We start from the raw sequence: 18,607 nt of genomic DNA, 5'->3' as shown, positions 1-18,607 counted from the left end.
GCTCTTGGGCTGGATTCGGGGATCCTCGCCCACCTCGGGCCCCCCCACCTCGGACCTCGGATCCCCGAATCCAGCCCAAGAGCCACTGCTTTCTGAACCTCACACCCGGCCCGTGTTCTCAGGCTGTGCAAAACCAAACGAAGGCTTAGGAGGGCAGTTCCTGCAGGGCTGTGTCTGCGCATGGCCTCCCACTGCCCAACTGGAACAAAATCGGAACATCAAAGGCTCCTTGATCCACTGGCTTTGGTTCCTGAGCAGGCCAACGTGCTCAGAAGGAGGCGTGCCCCGATGGTAAGGCGCTCCGTTTCCCAAACTTCAGGTGCCATGTTTGCCAGCTCTGCTCAGCACCCGGACTATTGTTATTATTGGTCTTAATTTTGGCCACACCATGCTATAGGCAGGATCTTAGTTCCTGGAGCAGGGATCGAATCCCTGCCCCTTCAGTGGAATCACAGAGTCCTAACCAGTAGACCACAAGGGAAGTCCACCTGGACTATTATTTACTTAGCATCTGTGTTTAAATAAATTTTTATCACCTTTATCTGTAAACTGACTGCTTGGATGGACCAAGACACATTAAAATAGATATGCAGGCATGCTAAATGCTTCAGTCGTGTCCGACTCTTTGCAACCCTGTGGACTGTAGCCCGCCAGAATCCTCTGTTCATGGGATTCTCCAGGCAAGAATACTGAAGCGGGTTGTCATTCCCTTCTCCAGGGGATCTTCCCAATCCAGAGATCAAACCCACATCTCTTATGTCTCCTGCATTGGCAGGCAGGTTCTTTACCGCTAGCGTCATCTGAAAGTGAAAGTCGCTTAGTTGTGTCCGACTCTTTGAGACCCCATGGACTACACAATCCATGAAATTCTCCAGGCCAGAATACTAGAGTGGGTAGCCTTTCCCTTCTCCAGGGGATCTTCCCAACCCAGGGATTAAACCCAGGTCTCCTGCATTGCAGGCAGGTTCTTTACCAGCTGAGCCACAGAGGAAGCCCACAGGGTCATCTGGGAAACCCCAAATAGACATGATATTAAAGTTTGTTCATTTGGTTTCTGTGGAGAGTGAACCACAATGGGCTGAAAGATGAGGTGGGATCCCCAGAAAGAAAAGGGACGAGGGGGCTGAGGCTTTCCCTGGGACCTTCTCTTGTTTGAGAGTGTCCCTAAGATGGAACCTGCCTGCAAAGCGGGAGACCCGGGTTTGATCTCTGGGTTGGGAAGATCCTCTGGAGAAGGAAATGGCAACCCACTCCAGTATTCTTGCCTGGAGAATCCCATGGACAGAGGCGCCTGGCGGGCTACTGCCCATGGGGTCGCAAGAATTGCACACGACTTAGCGACTAAACCACCACCACCACCTAAGGTGGCAGGTTGGAGGCTGACTTTGGAAGAAGATTTTAGGGAAGAATTCCCTGTCCTGCCGTCAACCCCAAGTTTTCTATCCACGAGGCCCACAGGTGGCCTCTGAGACATCTGGAAGTTTACAAGGAGTCCAGGCTCACCCTTTGCCCTGGAAAACCAACTAACTGGCCCCGGGCACTGACCTTCCTGGAGATGTCTCTCAACTTCCGGAAGAAGTCGTCCGACGCGTGGTTGTCTCCGCCCTCAGACTGGATGGGCTCCACAATGATGCCGGCCACCGTCCTCTTCTTCTTCCGGTATTTCACGATCAGGTCCTCCACCTGGATTCCAAAGGGGGCCGGGACAAGGGCTCGTGGGGGCTCTTGGGCAGCCCCCGAGGAGGATGGGCATGGGGGTGCTGTGGACCCCTGGAAGTTATGCTGACGATGTCATGGTGTCGTATCATTAGAATATACAGTGGAGAAAAGACAGTTTCTCTTTAGCAAGTGGTGCTGGGAAACCTCGACAGCTGCATGGCAGTCAGTGACATTAGAACACACCCTCATGCCACACACAAAGTAAACTCAAAATGGCTTAAAGACTTAGATATAGACACAACACCACAAAACTCCTAGGACAGAACATAGGCAAAACATTCCCTGGTATAAATTTTAGCAACCTTTTCTTAGGTCAGTCTCCCAGGCAATAGAAATAAAAGCAAAAATAAACGGGACCTAATCAAATGTATAAGCTTTTGCATAGTGAAAGAAACCGTAAGCAAAACAAAAAGACAACCAATGAACTGGGAGAAAATGCTTGCAAATGATGCAACAGACAAGGGCTCAATTTCTAAAATATACAAACAGCTCATATAACTCAGTAACAAAAAACCAAATGACCCAATCAAAAAATGGTCAGGAGGCCTAAATAGACATTCCTCCAAAGAAGGCATACAGATGGCCAACAGGCACATAAAAAGATGCTCAACATCACTAATTATTAGAGAAATGCAAGTCAAAAATACAGTAACTTACAACCTCACACCAGTCAGAATGGCCGCCATCAAAAGTGCACAAATAATAGATGCTGGAGAGGATGTGGAGAAATGGGCACCCTTCTACATTAAAATCATTAAAAAAACATTGAAGCATAGTTAATCTACAGTGTTGTGTTAGTTGCTGGTATAAAGCAAACTAAGTTACACACACACAAACACACACATATTCTTTTTCAGATTCTCCTTCCCTATAGCTCATTAAAAGATGCTTACTCCTTGGAAGGAAAGTTATGACCAACCTAGATAGCATATTCAAAAGCAGAGACATTACTTTGCCAACAAAGGTTCGTCTAGTCAAGGCTATGGTTTTTCCAGTGGTCATGTATGGATGTGAGTTGGCCTGTGAAGAAGGCTGAGCACCGAAGAATTGATGCTTTTGAACTGTGGTGTTGGAGAAGACTCTTGAGAGTCCCTTGGACTGCAAGGAGATCCACCCAGTCCATTCTGAAGGAGATCAGCCCTGGGATTTCTTTGGAAGGAATGATGCTAAAGCTGAAACTCCAGTACTTTGGCCACCTCAGGCGAAGAGTTGACTCACTGGAAAAGACTCTGATGCTGGGAGGGATTGGGGGCAAGAGGAGAAGGGGACGACAGAGGATGAGATGGCTGGATGGCATCACTGACTCGATGGACGTGAGTCTGAGTGAACTCCGGGAGTTTGTGACGGACAGGGAGGCCTGGCGTGCTGTGATTCATGGGGTCGCAAAGAGTCGGACATGACTGAGCGACTGATCTGATCTCTGACAGCTCATTACAAGAAAAAAAAGTTTTTAACTGTTAACAGTGATGGAGTAGTAAGAAAAGCATCTGATTTTCCCCAAGTGGTTATATTTCTTGGAGTCTTGTTCTAAAACAGGCATCATCTTATAAATAATTAAGGAATAGTAATTGTGATACTTCATTAATAATTTAATAATTATACTTAATCTAAAAAACCCAAACCACATACCCAGATAGAGTAACAAGTGCAATCTTTCTCTGTTATGCAGAATTAAAGGAAAATCATCTATGTGAATGATGTAATTTTGGTCTCTGCCTCACCAATGGCCCCACGGAAGTGGTCAGATGCTTTTTTTGCTTTGAGTGTCATTTGCAATTTGTCATTGCATGGCTATTTTTCCATTTATTTGTCCAGTGCTGTGTTTCTGACTAGTCTGCACTTTCTGATAGGATGCAGAAGAGACACATGTCTACCCAGCACTTGGAATGCAGCTGGTCCAAACTGAGATGTACTTTACGTCTAAAACACACCCAGCAGTTTGAAGGTTCAACACAAAAAAAGCATATAAAAATATCTCATCAATAATTTAAAAATATTAATGACGTGTTGACACAGTAATATTTTGGGATACACTGGGTTCAATAAAATGTTATTAAAATTATTCTCCCAGGTCTTTTTACCTTTTAAAAATATGACTAGGAAGGCTGTGGGGACTTGTGGCTGGCCTTATTTTGCTTGGACTCCATCATCTTGCTTCTTTTATTTACCACTAAATAGCCAGGTGGGTCAGCGGTAAAGAATTTGCCTGCAATGCAGGGGATGTGGGTTCGATCCCTGGATTGGGAAGATCCCCTGAAGCAGGAAATGACAACACACCCCAATATTTTTGTCTGGGAGATCTCATGGACAGAGGAGCCAGGAGGCTACAGTCCATAGGGTCGAAAAAGAGTCGGATACAACTTAGTGACTAGACCACGACAACAACGAAATACCTAGCACCTAGTTCACACCTAGTACGCGAAACCTATTAATTCAAAAGAAAGATGTGGGTAAGAGGGAAACCAGCCTGATCTGAGCTCAAATCCAAATCTGAACAGGGATGAACAGTGATAGCCACTACCCACCTGCCCCCTCAAACAACACAATCCTTTCAACATCTTACATGGAACCCTAATATCTGGGACAGATCAAGGTGGGGCTGTTGGTTGAAGTGAAGGCGTGGTGACCAGGGTCGCCCATCCTTAGCCCCCAACCCTGCAACCTCCAGGGCTCCCCCAAAAGCCCCAGGATTCTGGCGAAGACTGAGACACAGGGGATTAGAGGATCCCCTGGAATCAGTTTCCCTATGAGCTGTCCCATATTCTTTCCATCAGTTCGTTTTCTCTTATTCTGGACTCAGTGAAGCTTGTCCCCAAAGAAACTTAAATGATACAGAAGTTGGTACCAGAAGCCGGGTGATGGAGGCTAGGTGGCAAAATCAGTGTCTCATTGCCTTTCCTAACATGGAACATCGGGACATGTGGCTCCCTGTCCCTCTGACCCACCCAGGGAGTGCCACATGGATCCCCAGACACTCTGTGTGTATTCCTCTTATCTGGGCTAATTCTCGGTGTGCTGAGGGTCAGGAAGGGGTGTTGAGGAGAGGACCGGGAGGGTCCGGGTGTTACCTCTTCTAGACAGCGGGCCTCTTCTTGTTGGTTCTCTTTCACAAACTCTTCCAGAGGATATTTCAGCCGTGGGAACGGTGCAATGGGCCAGTCGAAGGAGGGGATGTCGATCTTGTGAATGGCTTTGGAGTGCGTGGTTGCTAAGCAACCTAAGCCCAGCAGAACAGAAGAGCAGAGGTTGGCTGGGGGAAGGAAGGTGGACCATTCTTTTTTTTTTTTTTTAAAGAATTTCAAATTTTGTGAATTTATTAAATTTTATGTTTTGGATCACAGAAAATGAAGATTGGATTTCTCATAAACAGAATTAACTCCTCTATCCATTACATCATTACATCACTGACTCATTACATCACTATAGGACCGACTCAATGGACATGAATTTGAGCAAACTCTGGGAGGTAGTGAAGCCTGGTGTGCTGAAGTCCATGGGGTTGCAAAGAGTCAGATACTACTTAGCGACTGAACAACAACAACAAATCCATTACATGGTCTCTCTAAAGCTTCATGTATGCCTGGTTTTAATCACAGTAGTTATAAAAACTTTAGGGCAGGTCAAGATACACTCTTAATTCCCAAAGTCTTTATCTATTAGATTTTTTTAAGGTAAAGATTGTACTTTTTTCATTTCAGAACTACTGTGCCTTCAGTGAATGGTACCTTCAATAAAGCAGGACCACAGCAAATGCTTTTTAAGTATTTTTAAATTTACTTTTTAGGTGGAGTAAAATTGCTTTACAATATTGTGTTGGTTTCTGCCAGATTGTTTTTGAGAATGATATGGGGCAGCCTGGGGAGACCCGGTGCCCACAGAACCCCAGTTCTGGGAACATCCTGAAGCTGAAGGGGCACAGTTGTGTCCCTCTGTGTGTGTGTGTGTGTGTGTGTGATTGCTTTCTGATTTATCACAGACTAACTCTTTGAAGGCAGAGAGGCAAGGGTTTAAATCCTAGCTCTGCCACTGAATGGCCTTGAATGTTCCTTCCCTTGCTGAGCCTCAGTTTCCACATCTGCAAAGTGGGCACAGCCACCCCTAGTCTGCAGAGAATGGTGTGCAATCAAGGAGACCATAAGTAGAAGCCGCCACGCCCGATCAGAGGCAGCTATTGCTGCTGTTGTTATTGTTACTCTACCTGCTACCTCCGGATCCCACGGCCCTCCTTACCCATGGTCCTCCCGTGGAAAGCACCCATGAAGGAGAGGATGCTGTAGTCAGGGCACCCAGGGGCCTGGAACCAGGAAACAACCATCGGTCAGGATTGTGAACTAGGGGCCTAGGTGGCTGCTCCCATGAACCTCGAGGAGCATGAAATCTCAGAGGAACCAAGGGTCCTTCGCAGGGGGAAGTTACAAACTGGACACCAGAGGTCAAAATCCAGCCCGTGGATTTTTTTCTTTTTTGTAAATCAAGAGGTTTCATGAGATACATTTCTGAACCTCTGTCTTCTCACAAGTTCTGCATCACGGGCGCCCATCTTTCCCGGCCAAGCCCGAAGGTGGGTGGGCGTGCTGCCCCAGGGCCCCCACCACCCCCCAGTCTCCTTTCCATCACCACCCCAGCTGTCGACGGGCTCTTCAAGTTCCTCCCAGCCCCTCTCCTTTCCCTGCTTTGGTGGCTCTGGCTCCCACAGCCCACAGGTGGGCCAGGTGTGGGGGTGGTACCTGCCGCCCATGACCTGATGCTGAGCTGGGCCCCTCACAGGACATGCCCAGGCTTTGGATCAGCAGGAGGGGAGGAACACCAGCTTTCCCTGGCCCTCCAGGGCTGCCCCTGGGAGCATGAGGAATTCACGAACACCCAGGCCTCTCCTGGCCCTAAGTGAACGGCACAGCTGCACTGCCTTCTGACTCTCCACTCAGCAAGGATATCAGACCTGCCTCCAGGCGACTCAGGAACAGCTGGGGACATTGCAGAGGCCACCCTGGGGGCCCCTGAATCTCTGGGAGGTTGACCTGGCTCAACTCCACTGGGTCCCTGAGACTCCCAGGAAAAACTCTAGCACCTTCTCCCACAAACTCCAGAATACCCTCAGGTCGTTTTCCTTTATTCATCTCCAAATGTGATATGAGATGCAGCTTGTTTTATTGCACTTCACAGATGTTGTGGGTTTTGTTTTTTTTTTTTTTACAAACCGGGACACCCTCCGACTTGAGGAGGACAGCAGGGGGTGCTGGGCTCACCTGGTTGACCATGCACGTCTCCAGCTCCTCTTTGGAGAAACTCGACTGGCCCCTTTCCTTGCTCTGACAAGATGGAACAGAAAAGAATCTCAGAGATGCTCTGGGACAGGGAGAGCTGCTGCTTTGCACCCACATCTAAGCCACGAGGGGGTGCTTTCTGAAGAGCTGCTCACACATGTCAATGTTACATGTATGGATGGAGGCCCGAGACCGTTCATAGTGCTTGCGATGAAACAGACGGACGGATAAGGCTCATCCTTCTTCTGTTGGCAACAGTGAAGATCTGTGAGATGGTACGTTATTCCAGGTAAACTAGCGTAGCACACTGGGGAGGTTTTGTACCATTCTCTGCTGGGATGTTTAGAAAGGCTTGACTAGCCAGTGGCCTTCCCTGGATTTTGGACATGGTCACTGATGTCCAATATTCTGCCCAACTGGGGTGAATAATTGGACAAGGGCGGACTGTGCAGCTGGGGGCTGAGGAGTCTGTGTGTGTGTGTGTGTGTGTGTGCATACGTGCACACGCATGCATGCCCCAAACCTCACCCGGTACCACATGAAGATGGTCTTGAAGGCGTTCTCGTTGGAGCAGGAGCCGCAGGCCATCGTGATGAGCTGGGACATCCCTTTGGGAGCCACCTGTGGGGAGGGAAACAGTCGTGGGCTCCCCACTCCCCCCTCCCTCCAGCTGAGCCGCTACATGCGGGCAGGGAACCAGGTATGGAGTCCTGGACGCAGCCAGACTGGGAGGGTGAGCGAGAAGCCAAGAAAGGCCTGGGGACTGGAGGCCAGAGAGGGAAAAAGGTGAATGAAGCCCATAGGTCCCTCCTGATGGCCCTACCCACCACTGCCTGTACATTTTACAGGTGGGAAGTCAGGATTCCGAAGGACACTGATCGTTGTGGCCACTGAAACCCAAAGTCAGGGAGGACTGAAGGACACAGGCAAAGCTCCAGTTGTGGGATCCATGCTAATTTAAGTTCCCCTGGGTTCCCTTTCCCCCTACCCCACCCCCTAGCACGAGAGGGATCCCAGCTTTTCTTGCAAGGAAAAATTTAAAAAGACTCATCCTGAAAGAAACAGCAGGAAGAGTGAGACTAATGCAGAAACACCCCATCCTTAACTGCTACGGATGCCAACCCTTTCCTTCCCAGCTACTCTGGCTTCCTGAAGATCAGAGCCAAGGGCCAGCGGTGGGGAGGGCGGAGGTGGGTCCTCATGTTGCAGTCTGTCCCCATGGAGTCACTCACCGAGAGCAGGGACTCCCGGAGCTTCTCCACAAAGTTCTCCGGAGGAAGGATTCCGAGGGCAGGTCTGTTGATGAATGTGCTCTGCAAAAAAGCCAGGATGCCAGCAGTGATTTCTTGCCTGACCCAGGTCCCACCCACCGGCGATGCTTTTCAGAGTGGATGTGTTTCACACTTCCAGGAATGACAGATTTTCCTGCACTTTTAGAGAAATCCACTAGGATGGCTCTGGGTTGAAAACAAAGTGTCAGTTTCTTGACTGGGGTATGGCGCTATCACTTTAAAGAAAGAATTGGTGCTGAAGGATTGACACTTTTGAACTGTGGTGCTGGAGAAGACTCTTAAGAGTCCCATGGACAGCAAAGAAATCAAACCAGTCAATCCTAAACAAAATCAACCCTGAGTATTCACTGGAAGGACTGATGCTGAAGCCGAAGCTTCAATACTTTGGCCACCTGATGCGAAGAGCCGAGTCACTGGAAAAGACCCTGATGCTGGGAAAGATTGAAGACGGGAGGAGAAGGGGGCAGCAGAGGATGAGATGGTTAGATAGCATCACTGACTCAATGGGCATGAATTTGAGCAAACTCTGGGAGATAGTGAAGGACAGGGAAGCCTGGCATACTAGTCCATGGGGTCGCTAAGAGTAGGACACGACTTGGCGACTGAACAACACCAAAAAGTTTTATTTAAGAAGGATGCCTTGACGGCAGCCTCACGTTGACAAACTGCCCGCCTGCTTTTCCAAAGATTCCCAGCACACCTTGCAGCCTGTGCTCTGCAACAGAAGAAGCCACCCCAAAGAGAAGCCTGTCCACTGCAGCTACAGAGTCGCCCCTGCTCCCTGCAACTAGAGAAAAGCCTGTGCAGCAATGAAGACCCAGCACAGCCAAAAAATAAATAGATAAATAAATAAAATTATTTTAAAAATTATCAAATAAATTTGAAAAAAAATTTAAGTTTTATTTATTTTTTGGCCCCACTAAGTGGCTTGTAGGATCTTAGCTCCTTGACCAGGGATCAAACCCATGCCCCCTGCTGTGGAACCACGCTGGACTATCAGGGAATTCCCAGTTTATGGGTTTGTTGAAATCCATAGAATTGTATATGGCAAAGGATGGATCTGACCTCATGTGAATTATATTTTAATTAAAAAAAAAAAAAACAAAAACGAGAAAGAGGTCTCAGTAACTGTAAGTTTTAAAGACAGTGAGGTGTAGGAGAGCAATCGGATAAAGAAGCTGGCTAATGAAAGAGCTGCCGATGAAGAGAAGTAGCGTTAGAAAACTCCCTTTTTTTGATAGAGGCAGGTCTAGAGAAGGATTCCCTCTGTAAGGAAATCTACAGTGCATATCTGACACTACACAGACACTCGCTTCTGAAACCCAGGAAACGAGGGAGCGTCACTCAACCAAAAGGAGAACCACTCTAAATGCCAAAATTAGGTTAAGCAAACAAAGGCACATTCACTGATGATAATGTTGTGTTGCTGGTAAAATGGCATGTCCAAAGTCACAGTTGTATGTTAGGGTTCACTGAGTGGTGTACCTTCTGTGGCTGTTGATAAATGTATCAGCATGTGTCCACCCTTATGGAAAAGATGCAAATGGAAATGCAAATGGGGATAAGAACAGAGCTGATCTGTCTCTCCAGGTGCAGCCAGTGCCCCCTGAAGGATCAGCAAGAGTCTGAGTGGGGTCTGCACAGCGGATAAGCAATGAGGTCATCAAGAAGAGGATTGGGGGATTTTCCCTGATAGTCCAGTGGTTAAGACTCCATGGTTTCAAAGCAAGTGAAAGTGTTAATTGCTCAGTCATGTCTGACTGTTTGCAACCCCATGGGGCTATAGTCCACTAGGCTCCTCTGTCCATGGAATTCTGCAGGCAAGAATACTGAAGAGGGTTGCCATTCCCTCCTCCAGGGGATCTTCCTGACCCAAGGATCGAACCCACATCTCCTGCATTGCAAGCAGATTTTCTGCCATCTGAGCCACCAGGGAAGCCCTTCAATGCAAGGGGCCCAGGTTCAATGCCTGGTCCAGGAACTAAGATCCTGTGAGTCAAGTTAAAAAGTAAGGAAGGATTGACTGAGCCTGGAAATTCTCAGGCACCCCTCTCTCTCAGACTCAGCTATGTAAATAAACTCAGCGCAAATCCAAACAGGAGGAAACTCAAGGACAGGCGGGCCCCAGCACCCATCCTCCCGTGGCACTGCGATTCGGCGTGGCTGGCTAGACTTCGTGGTAGCCTCGTGTCTCAGTTGGTTTTTCTTCTTTGTGACTAGCTGCATAGGTCTAATAACAATGGGGGGGGAGTTAACCCTTTTCACTGTAGAGCCGGGGAAATGGAGGACCAGAGAGGTCAAGCAACCTGCCTCAAGTCACACAGATAGAAAGAGGCAGAACCATGAGTCAAACCCAGGTTGGCTGACTTCCGATCCCATCCTCTGCCGGCACTGCAGGCAGCCTCCACCTGAAACTATAGATGCTGTTGGTAAGTAGGCTTGGCAGAGACCGGAGACCTTGGGTGGCCTGTGGGAGGTGCTGAGCGGTCTTTTGTTTTGGCTTCAAGACATTCATTATGTCCCCTGGAGAAGGAAATGGCAACCCACTCCAGTATTCTTGCCTGGAGGATCGCATGGACAGAGGAGCCTGGCGGGCTACAGTCCATAGGGTCACAAAGAGTCAGACACGGTTGAGCAACTAAGCACACACACACATAGTCAATGTGCCTCTGAGGAAACCAAACACATCATGAGCTCAGGGTGGAGGGGAATTGCCAGCACAGGTAGATGGCTGGGCCGACTGCCTCTCTGGGCCCAGGCAAGATGTGGGGGTGGTGTTCTTGTTCGGCAAAGCGTGGCATTCATTAAGAACAGAAGGTATCTGGGACTCTGGGTAGCAGAATCAATTGAGGACAGGTTTCTAGAATCCTCGCCATCAGACTCAGCAGCTGTAAAGTGCAGAAGGAGGAGAATGGGCTTTGGTTTAAGTGGCTGTGCAACCTGGGGCAAGTCACTTAACCTCTCTGGTCCTTATTTGAGAAAATGAGGATGCCTTCCTGGGTGCTCGTCAGGAGCCAGTGAGAGGACACAGCCTACAGACGAGGCAGGAGCTAGTCCTGAAGGACAGAATCACGCAGGTGGAAAGGCCTGGAGGTCACATTGATGTCTTAGCTGACAAGGTCAGCTGCCCTATGACCAGCCCAGCCAAAGACCACGGATGTCAGTCGGCACTCATCGTTCATTGCAGTGACCAGGTACATGCAATGACCAGTGATATTGTATAGCCTGTGAGCAGTGTGATGAGGCCGCCCCGGGGACATAAGAAGTTTTAACTGCAACCGGTTAGATCCAGGTGACCCGGGACATGAATTATAGGTGATGTGGTTGGGGTATGAAAGGGTTGATAAGCACCATCTCAAGACTTCAATGACTTGGCAACAGCCTGCCCAGGACAGGTAAAAAACACCATGACCACCACCTGAGCGCATCTTGGGCTAAGAGTTTGGAAGACGTCAATCAAGGTCGTCTTGTCTGACGCCTCAGATGTACTCTGCTGAGCTTGTGGCGGTCATCGGTCACTTCTCTGAGGCTCTGCCAGTCTCCCTGCCCCATACCCAGCCCTCTGCAAGAACGACATCAGCTCAGACTGTGATCTAGACCTTGATCCAGACTACGGTCTAGGTGGCAATCTAGGCAGATCTGATCTGTGATCCAGACACTGGTCCAGACTATTCTGGACTGTAGCCTAGAATGTGATCGTGTTATCGAGGTCAGCACCAAGGACAGTGCCCGGCACACAATAGGTATTCCATCCATCATTAAGTGAACAGATGTTAAGGAATGAGGCTGGAACTTCCCTGGTGGTACAATGGATGGGAATTCGCCTGCCAATGCAGGGGACACAGATTCAATTGCTGTTCCAGGAAGATTCCACACGACAGGACCAACTAAGTCCATGCGCTACAGCTTTGTAAGCCTGTGTGCCTACAGCCTGTGCTCTGCAACAAGAGAAGCCACTGCAGTGAGAAGCCTGCGCGTCACAAGGAAGAGTGGCCCCCGATCACTGCAACTAGAGAAAGTCTGCTTTGCGGCGATGAAGACCCAGTGCAATCAAAAAAATAAAAATAAATTAATTAATTTTTAAAAAAAGAAAGAAATGAGGCTGAAGAAGCAGGAGCCAGATCACAAAGGGCTTTGCACCTGAAGAGGAGGAGCTGGGAGGCATCCTGAAGGCAGTGGGTACCAGGAGCGGGTTCCAGGCACAGAGCAGTTTGGAGGATGGTTTGGAGGAGGTGAGAATGGACATGGAGGTGGGAGGAAGGGATGGAGAGGGGCTGATGGGAAACTCCAACTGGAAGAGGGGGAGCTAGGACTGGTCCCCGCCTGGCTGGGGGAAGGGAGGATGAGGGGTGGTGTCCAGGTTCTTGGCAGGGATAGGTGGACGCAGGGCATGCCCCACGCCCCTGCCCCCACAAATCAGAATCCCTGGGCCTGGAAATCACGTGCTGTTGGGGCCACTCTGCCTCCGGAGGCAGCTGACACGGCAAATGTGTCTGGCGTGTTTGTTGACACAGTTTTTTAGCACCAACTGCTGAGGCATCTGGGATCCGCAGAACGTTTCGAAACAAAGCCGGGCTCTGAATGTAAACACACGCTCGGAGACACCAACAGGCCTCGCCAGACACCCTGGGTTTGGGGGGTGGGGGGACGAGGCTTCTGCCAGAGCAGCTCCTGAACTTGTCAACCCATCAGAGGTGAGAACCATCCCCAGGTCCCTCCCAGGCAGGTACACTGGCCCACAGGTAAAGAGGAGCTGAGTTCTTTCCTGTTATCTTCTGCTGCTTCTTTATGGCTGGAGAGGGGACTTCCCTGCTGGTCCAGTGGTTAAGAATCCTCCTTGCAGTGCAGGGACATGGGTTCGATTCCTCGCTGGATAACTAAGACCCCACATGACGTGGAGCTTTGCCCCAACTACTGAGCCTGTGCTGTAGAGCCCGCACACTGAACTAGAGAGTGTGTGCGTGCTCAGTCGCTTCAGTCGTGTCCAACTCTTCGAGACCCCATGGACTGTAGTCCGCTAGGCTCCTCTGTCCGTGGGATTCTCCAGGCAAGAATGCTGGAGTGGGTTGCCATGCCCTCCTCCAGGGGATCTTCCCATCCCAGGGATCAAACCTGCAGCTCCTGCGACTCCTGCATTGGCAGGCAGATTCTTTACCCATTGAACCATGATGGGGGGAAGCCCAGGGAGTCCGTGCACTGCAACCAAAGATCCTGAATGACACACACAAAGATCCACGTGCTGCAACTGAGACCCAAGACAGTCAAATATACAAATATTACAAAAAATAAGAGTTGGTTCCTGCCGGGGTCAGGCTTTCAGTCCTCCTGTCTTTCTTTGATTTCTTTTTGGGAATCACACCCCTTATGTGTGGACATGATGTCACACTCTGAGAAAAATGGAAGCCCTAATGATGCGTGGCGCCCGGGGTAGGGGGGTAGGTTGGGGACTGGCCAGAGGGAAAACTGTCCGGGGATCTGGGGATCTGCTGAGGCTGACCGTGTGTGCACACTGCTGTAGAGATGGACTGGCTTTGTCTACATCTTGTATCGTGGGACGCATGACTGTGTCACCAACAGACACACTGGAAGGTCCACAGCAGTGGCCTTTGTGAGAAGTGACTCAGATGCTCATCCGAGGTAGGTAGGATGCTAATTACAGTGCGTTCACACAATGGAACGATTAAAGCCGGGAGGATGGATGCCCTGTGGCTACCAAGGACACATCTCCAGATGGATTTTGAGTGAGATAAGCCAGATGTGATAAAGAGCACACGCAGTACGATTCTGTCCATGTGCTGTTAGAAGTAAGGGGAGGCTTCCGTGGTGGCTCAGTGGTAAAGAATCTGCCTGCAATGCAAGAGATGCAGGCTCGATCCTGGGGTCAGGAAGATCCCCTGGAGAGGGAAATGGCAACCCACTCCAGTATTCTTGCCTGGAGAATTCCATGGATAGAGGAGCCTGGTGGGCTATAGTCCTTGGGGTCACAAAGAGTCGGACATGACTGAGTGACTAACGCTTCACACTTCTTCATACGTACAGACACACCATGCATCATAGGTGTGTTGTGGGCACCATTATGGCTTCCAAGAAGATACCTTACTCTTATCCCCTCCCCACAACTGTGACTGTTACATAGCAGAGGGGGCTTTGCAGGTCTTATTAAGCTTCCTATTCAGCTCAGAAAGGAGACAGTCCTAGATCTTCTGGGTGGGCTAACTGCAACCACACGAGCCCTTGGCTCAGGGCAGAGGCGGAGAAGGGATACAAAGAGAGCAGGATCATACACTGCTGGCTTGGCGGTGGAAGGACCACGTGAAACGAACTCTGCCAACGACCTGAATGAGCCCCAAAGCAGATCCTCCCCCGGAGCCTCCAGCTAAGAGCTGACCTCAGCTTTGTGAGCTGCAAGGCAGAGCATTCAGCTTTGCTCACCGGATTCTAGACCCATAAGATCTGTGAGACCCCAAACGGCTGTTGTCTTAAATCCCTAGGCTGGTGGTAGTTTGTGATGCCAGCAACAGGAAACTAAAACAGGGTGGTTTTAAAGTTTCATGGTTGGGGAGGATAATTGGGGAAATAATGTCTAAAAAGCCTCTGGAGAGACTTCCCTGGTGGTCCCGTGATTAAGACTCTGCGCTTCTACTACAGGGGTTGTGGGTTCAATTCCTGGTTGGGGAACTAAGATCCCACATGCAGAATGGTGCGGCCAAAAAAAGACTCCTTAAGCGAGTGATAATGGGAAGAAAAAGTGGAGAAACACTGGGTAACAGGGGACAATTCATTCAGTAGTACGCTTCCCTGATGGTTCAGATGATAAAGAATCTGCCCGCTATGCAGGAGACTTGAGTTCTATCCTTGGGTCGGGAAGATCCCCTGGAGGAGGGCATGCAACCCACTCCAGTATTCTTGCCTGGAGAATCCCGTGGACAGAGGAGCCTGGCGGGCTACAGTCCATGGGTCGCAGAGTCAGGCATGACTGAAACGACTAAATGCACGCACACAGCATGCTGAGTGTGCACGCACATCTCCATGTGTGTTACAGCCAGCGTCATCAGTCAGCGGCCCCCGAGAAGAATCTGGCTCCAAACGGTAGCGATGCCAAGGATGGGAAATTGCCCCAGCCCCTGCCTGCCACCCCACCACTCTTGGACCTTTCCTGCCTCTTCCGATCCGGCTGCCATGCCCTCTTTCGCTCCTGAAGCTCCTTGCACCTCTCCCTCCCACCCTCCACTCCCTACAGGGACCACTCTCCCCCAGCCCCCAGCCCGTCCATCCCTAAAAAAGCCCAGCTCCCTTGGGTTTTTTATCTCCAGCACCTCTTCTGGCTGTGTGACTCTGGACAAATACTTAACCTCTCTGGGCTCAGCTCCCTCATCTGTAAAACAGGGATAACAACAGTAGCCGCCTCAGAGACTTGGCAATATTCGATCTGTGCCGGCCACAGTCTTTATACGTATTATGCTCTTAATTATTGCTCATTATTATCATGATCATTGTCTTGTGCCCACACAGCACTGATTGTCTCGCTCGGTGGCGTTTCCTATGGCTGCGATTCTCTGCTTATGTGTGTGGTTAACTGGCTGCCTCTGTGGGAGCAGGGCGCGGTGTTGGCAAGGCGTTCCAAGGGCTTACCACACAGTATGGACTCAACAAATATTTCAGGGAGGACTGAATGGATGGACCATTTCCAAAGGCTGCCCCAGTCAGCCTCTGAATCTCCATGAACACAACCCCGGGCACTCACCATATTTTGAGGCTGTTGAACGAGTTTCATGAGAGCAGGATGGTTGTAACCTGGGGAGAGGAAGATACAGTTAGAGACCAGCATCGTATCTGGGGGTCCCCTGCCCTTCACCCCATCGCCTGCCTCCTCCCTTCCCTTCCAACCCTGCAACCCTTTTCACACACAAAGGCCCATTCCTGGGGCCCTGCCTGGGAAACGCCCTGTAACTTCACTCTGTCGGATGCAGGGGCTGTGGACTGGGGCAGTGGTGTGAGGACCAGGGGAGAGAGTGATTAACACTCTTCCTCCGTCTCTCCACCACTCACCCCACCCCCAGGGGTGCAGGGACCAAGGTTGGGAATTGCTTGTTCCCCAAGTAAGGAACACTCTGGGGGTTTTCCCAACTAACCTGTGGCCAGAGGTCTTTGGGCTCTGACTCTTAGCACGCTACCTGGATGTTGATAACTTTTCTGCCTCAGTAGATAAAGGCAGTGTCAGGGAATCACATTAAGCCACAGATGCAACTTTTCTTATTGGCTTCAGAAAGAAAGATGAAAGCAGAGCTAGCCCCTCTGATCAGGAAATCCTATTGCTGGATTTTTTTTTTACCACACCGAGCAGCAGGTGGAATCTTAGTTCCAGACCAGGGACTGAACCTGTGCCCCCTGCGGTGGAAGCGCAGAGTCTTAGCCACTGGACCCTCAGGGAAGTCCCTGCACACCCGGGTCTTTGATGTCATGGGGCCCCCCCTGCCCACACCGCAGGGCAGGGGTAGCTGTCTGGAGGCTGCTATTATAGAAGTAAGCTTAGGAGGCAGAGTCATTGGTGCAAACCTTCAGGCTCCTTGGATGGCCGTGGGAACCCTGAAACCCCTTGAAACTGATTCCCTATTGATGGGCCTGAGGTGATATTAAAAAATCTGACGTTATAGGATGGTTGTAGGGATTAAGTGAGAGAACACAGAAGACATTATGCATTCAGGCTAGGTTGCTTCAGCAGACTCTGCAACCCCATAGACTGTAGCCTGCCAGGCTCCTCTGTCCATGGGATTCTCCAGGAATGAATACTGGAGTGGGTTGCCATTCTCCTCTCCAGGGGATATTCTCAACCCAGGGATCCAACTAGAGTCTCTTACATCTCCTGCACATGCAGGCAGGTTCTTTGCCACTAGGGCCACTTGGGAAGCCCTTGGAAGACACTATGCCAGACAGCAAATTTTCAATAATTATTAGTTAAAAAAAAATTATTTCAATGACTACAGATGTAAAATAAAGGTGGCCAGAGACAAAACTTTTAGAACTTCTGGCCTTTTAAAAGAATAATTTTATTTATGTATTTATTTTGAGTTGCTCTGGGTTTTCGTGGCTGTGTGGGCTTTTCTCTAGTTTCGGAGAGCTGGGGCTACTCTCCAGTTGTAATGCGCGGGCTTCTCATTGCGGTGGCTTCCCTTGATGCGGGGCACAGGCTCCAGAGCTCGGGTTCACAAGCTGGGGCACACGGGCTTAGTTGTTTCAGGGCGTGTGGGATCTTCCTGGATCAGGGATCGAACCTGTGTCTCCTGTATTGGCAGGTGGATTCTTTACCACTGAGCCCCCAGGGAAGCCCTGAACTTCTGGTCTTTTAACAACTGCTGCCAGTCTGATCAGCCCGATTCCCCTAGCCCCATAGAGATGCCGGCTGGCTGGGGATTTGAGCTGAAGGAGCCCTGGGTGGTGGTGGACAGGATGTAGGGGTTAGCCAGGAAGAGACGGGCCCACGGTTTCGGGATAATGCGAGATTTTACCCCTTTCACTCTGGTAGGACATGGAGAGACAGATTCGTAAATCTCAGACTCCAAGTCACCTTCAGAGGCCAAGGCATCTCTGAATGATGAACTTACCAGAAACTATGAGTCATATATCTGCCTGCTGTTGGATCTCATCTTCATGGGAAATAAATAGGTTTGAGCGACCCAACTTGGCAAAAGCAGAGGAGGCGTGGAAACCTAATGCAGGGGTGGATCTCTGTGGAAAGACCCTAAGCGGGTGAGTGGAGGGGGCTGGGGGTGAGTGGAGGGGGCTGGAGTTGGGTGGGGAGCTGTAAATATTCCAGGGTTATCCACGAAGGGACAGGCTTCACAGATACTCAGCCTACAGATCGGCGGGTGCCGTGAGGACTCCATTGACCAAAGAAACACGGACCAGCCAAGCTACAAACAGCCTGTGCCCATCAGCCCTGCCTCTCCCTCCTGCAGTAGGACAGCCTTGCTCTGGATGGCCAGGAGGTGAGCCTGCTGAGAGAGATACTTTCTTGGCCCAGCCACCCCTCTTCCAGCTGCTCTGTGTGCATGTATCCTGGGGGGAGGGGGACACTGAAAGTGGCTCCAGCCACCTCCTCTGGCAAATTGCCCCTGATGAATGGAAGCCGCGTTGCCTGAAAGATGGCATCCTTCCCCCTGGCAGCTGATGCGCTATGACCCGACTGACCCAGGGGGGCCAAAAGATCAGCCTCTTCGCATTGGTCTGGGATTGACTTTGGGGTGCAATTCACATTCCAGAGCCCCCACTCCCACCGCCCTGTGGAATCAGGCTGTGGCTGGTCTCTGACTGAGACCTCATCCTTCTTCACCT

General features: G+C 50.1%; 1 protein-coding gene across 2 annotated transcripts in view; it reads right to left on the bottom strand.

Annotated features, from left to right (window-relative positions):
- The window catches only part of ABAT (4-aminobutyrate aminotransferase), an 87,735-nt gene that overhangs the window by 9,123 nt on the left and 60,005 nt on the right, over nucleotides 1-18,607 (bottom strand). Inside the window, exons 6-12 of one of the 2 annotated variants that reach the window (XM_010840453.1) lie at nucleotides 16,020-16,069; nucleotides 8,216-8,296; nucleotides 7,512-7,604; nucleotides 6,966-7,028; nucleotides 5,950-6,013; nucleotides 4,788-4,969; nucleotides 1,546-1,683 (exon numbers count right to left, since the gene is read on the bottom strand). In XM_010840453.1, the coding sequence (XP_010838755.1) occupies nucleotides 1,546-1,683; nucleotides 4,788-4,969; nucleotides 5,950-6,013; nucleotides 6,966-7,028; nucleotides 7,512-7,604; nucleotides 8,216-8,296; nucleotides 16,020-16,069 (671 nt within the window). The remainder of the gene's footprint in view (nucleotides 1-1,545; nucleotides 1,684-4,787; nucleotides 4,970-5,949; nucleotides 6,014-6,965; nucleotides 7,029-7,511; nucleotides 7,605-8,215; nucleotides 8,297-16,019; nucleotides 16,070-18,607) is intronic. The other variant, XM_010840454.1, reaches the window with a different exon arrangement.

This window comes from Bison bison, unplaced genomic scaffold (genome assembly GCF_000754665.1).
Source record: "Bison bison bison isolate TAMUID 2011002044 unplaced genomic scaffold, Bison_UMD1.0 scf7180017864144, whole genome shotgun sequence".
Lineage (NCBI taxonomy): Eukaryota > Metazoa > Chordata > Mammalia > Artiodactyla > Bovidae > Bison > Bison bison.
This window is presented reverse-complemented; position numbering and strand designations above follow the sequence as displayed.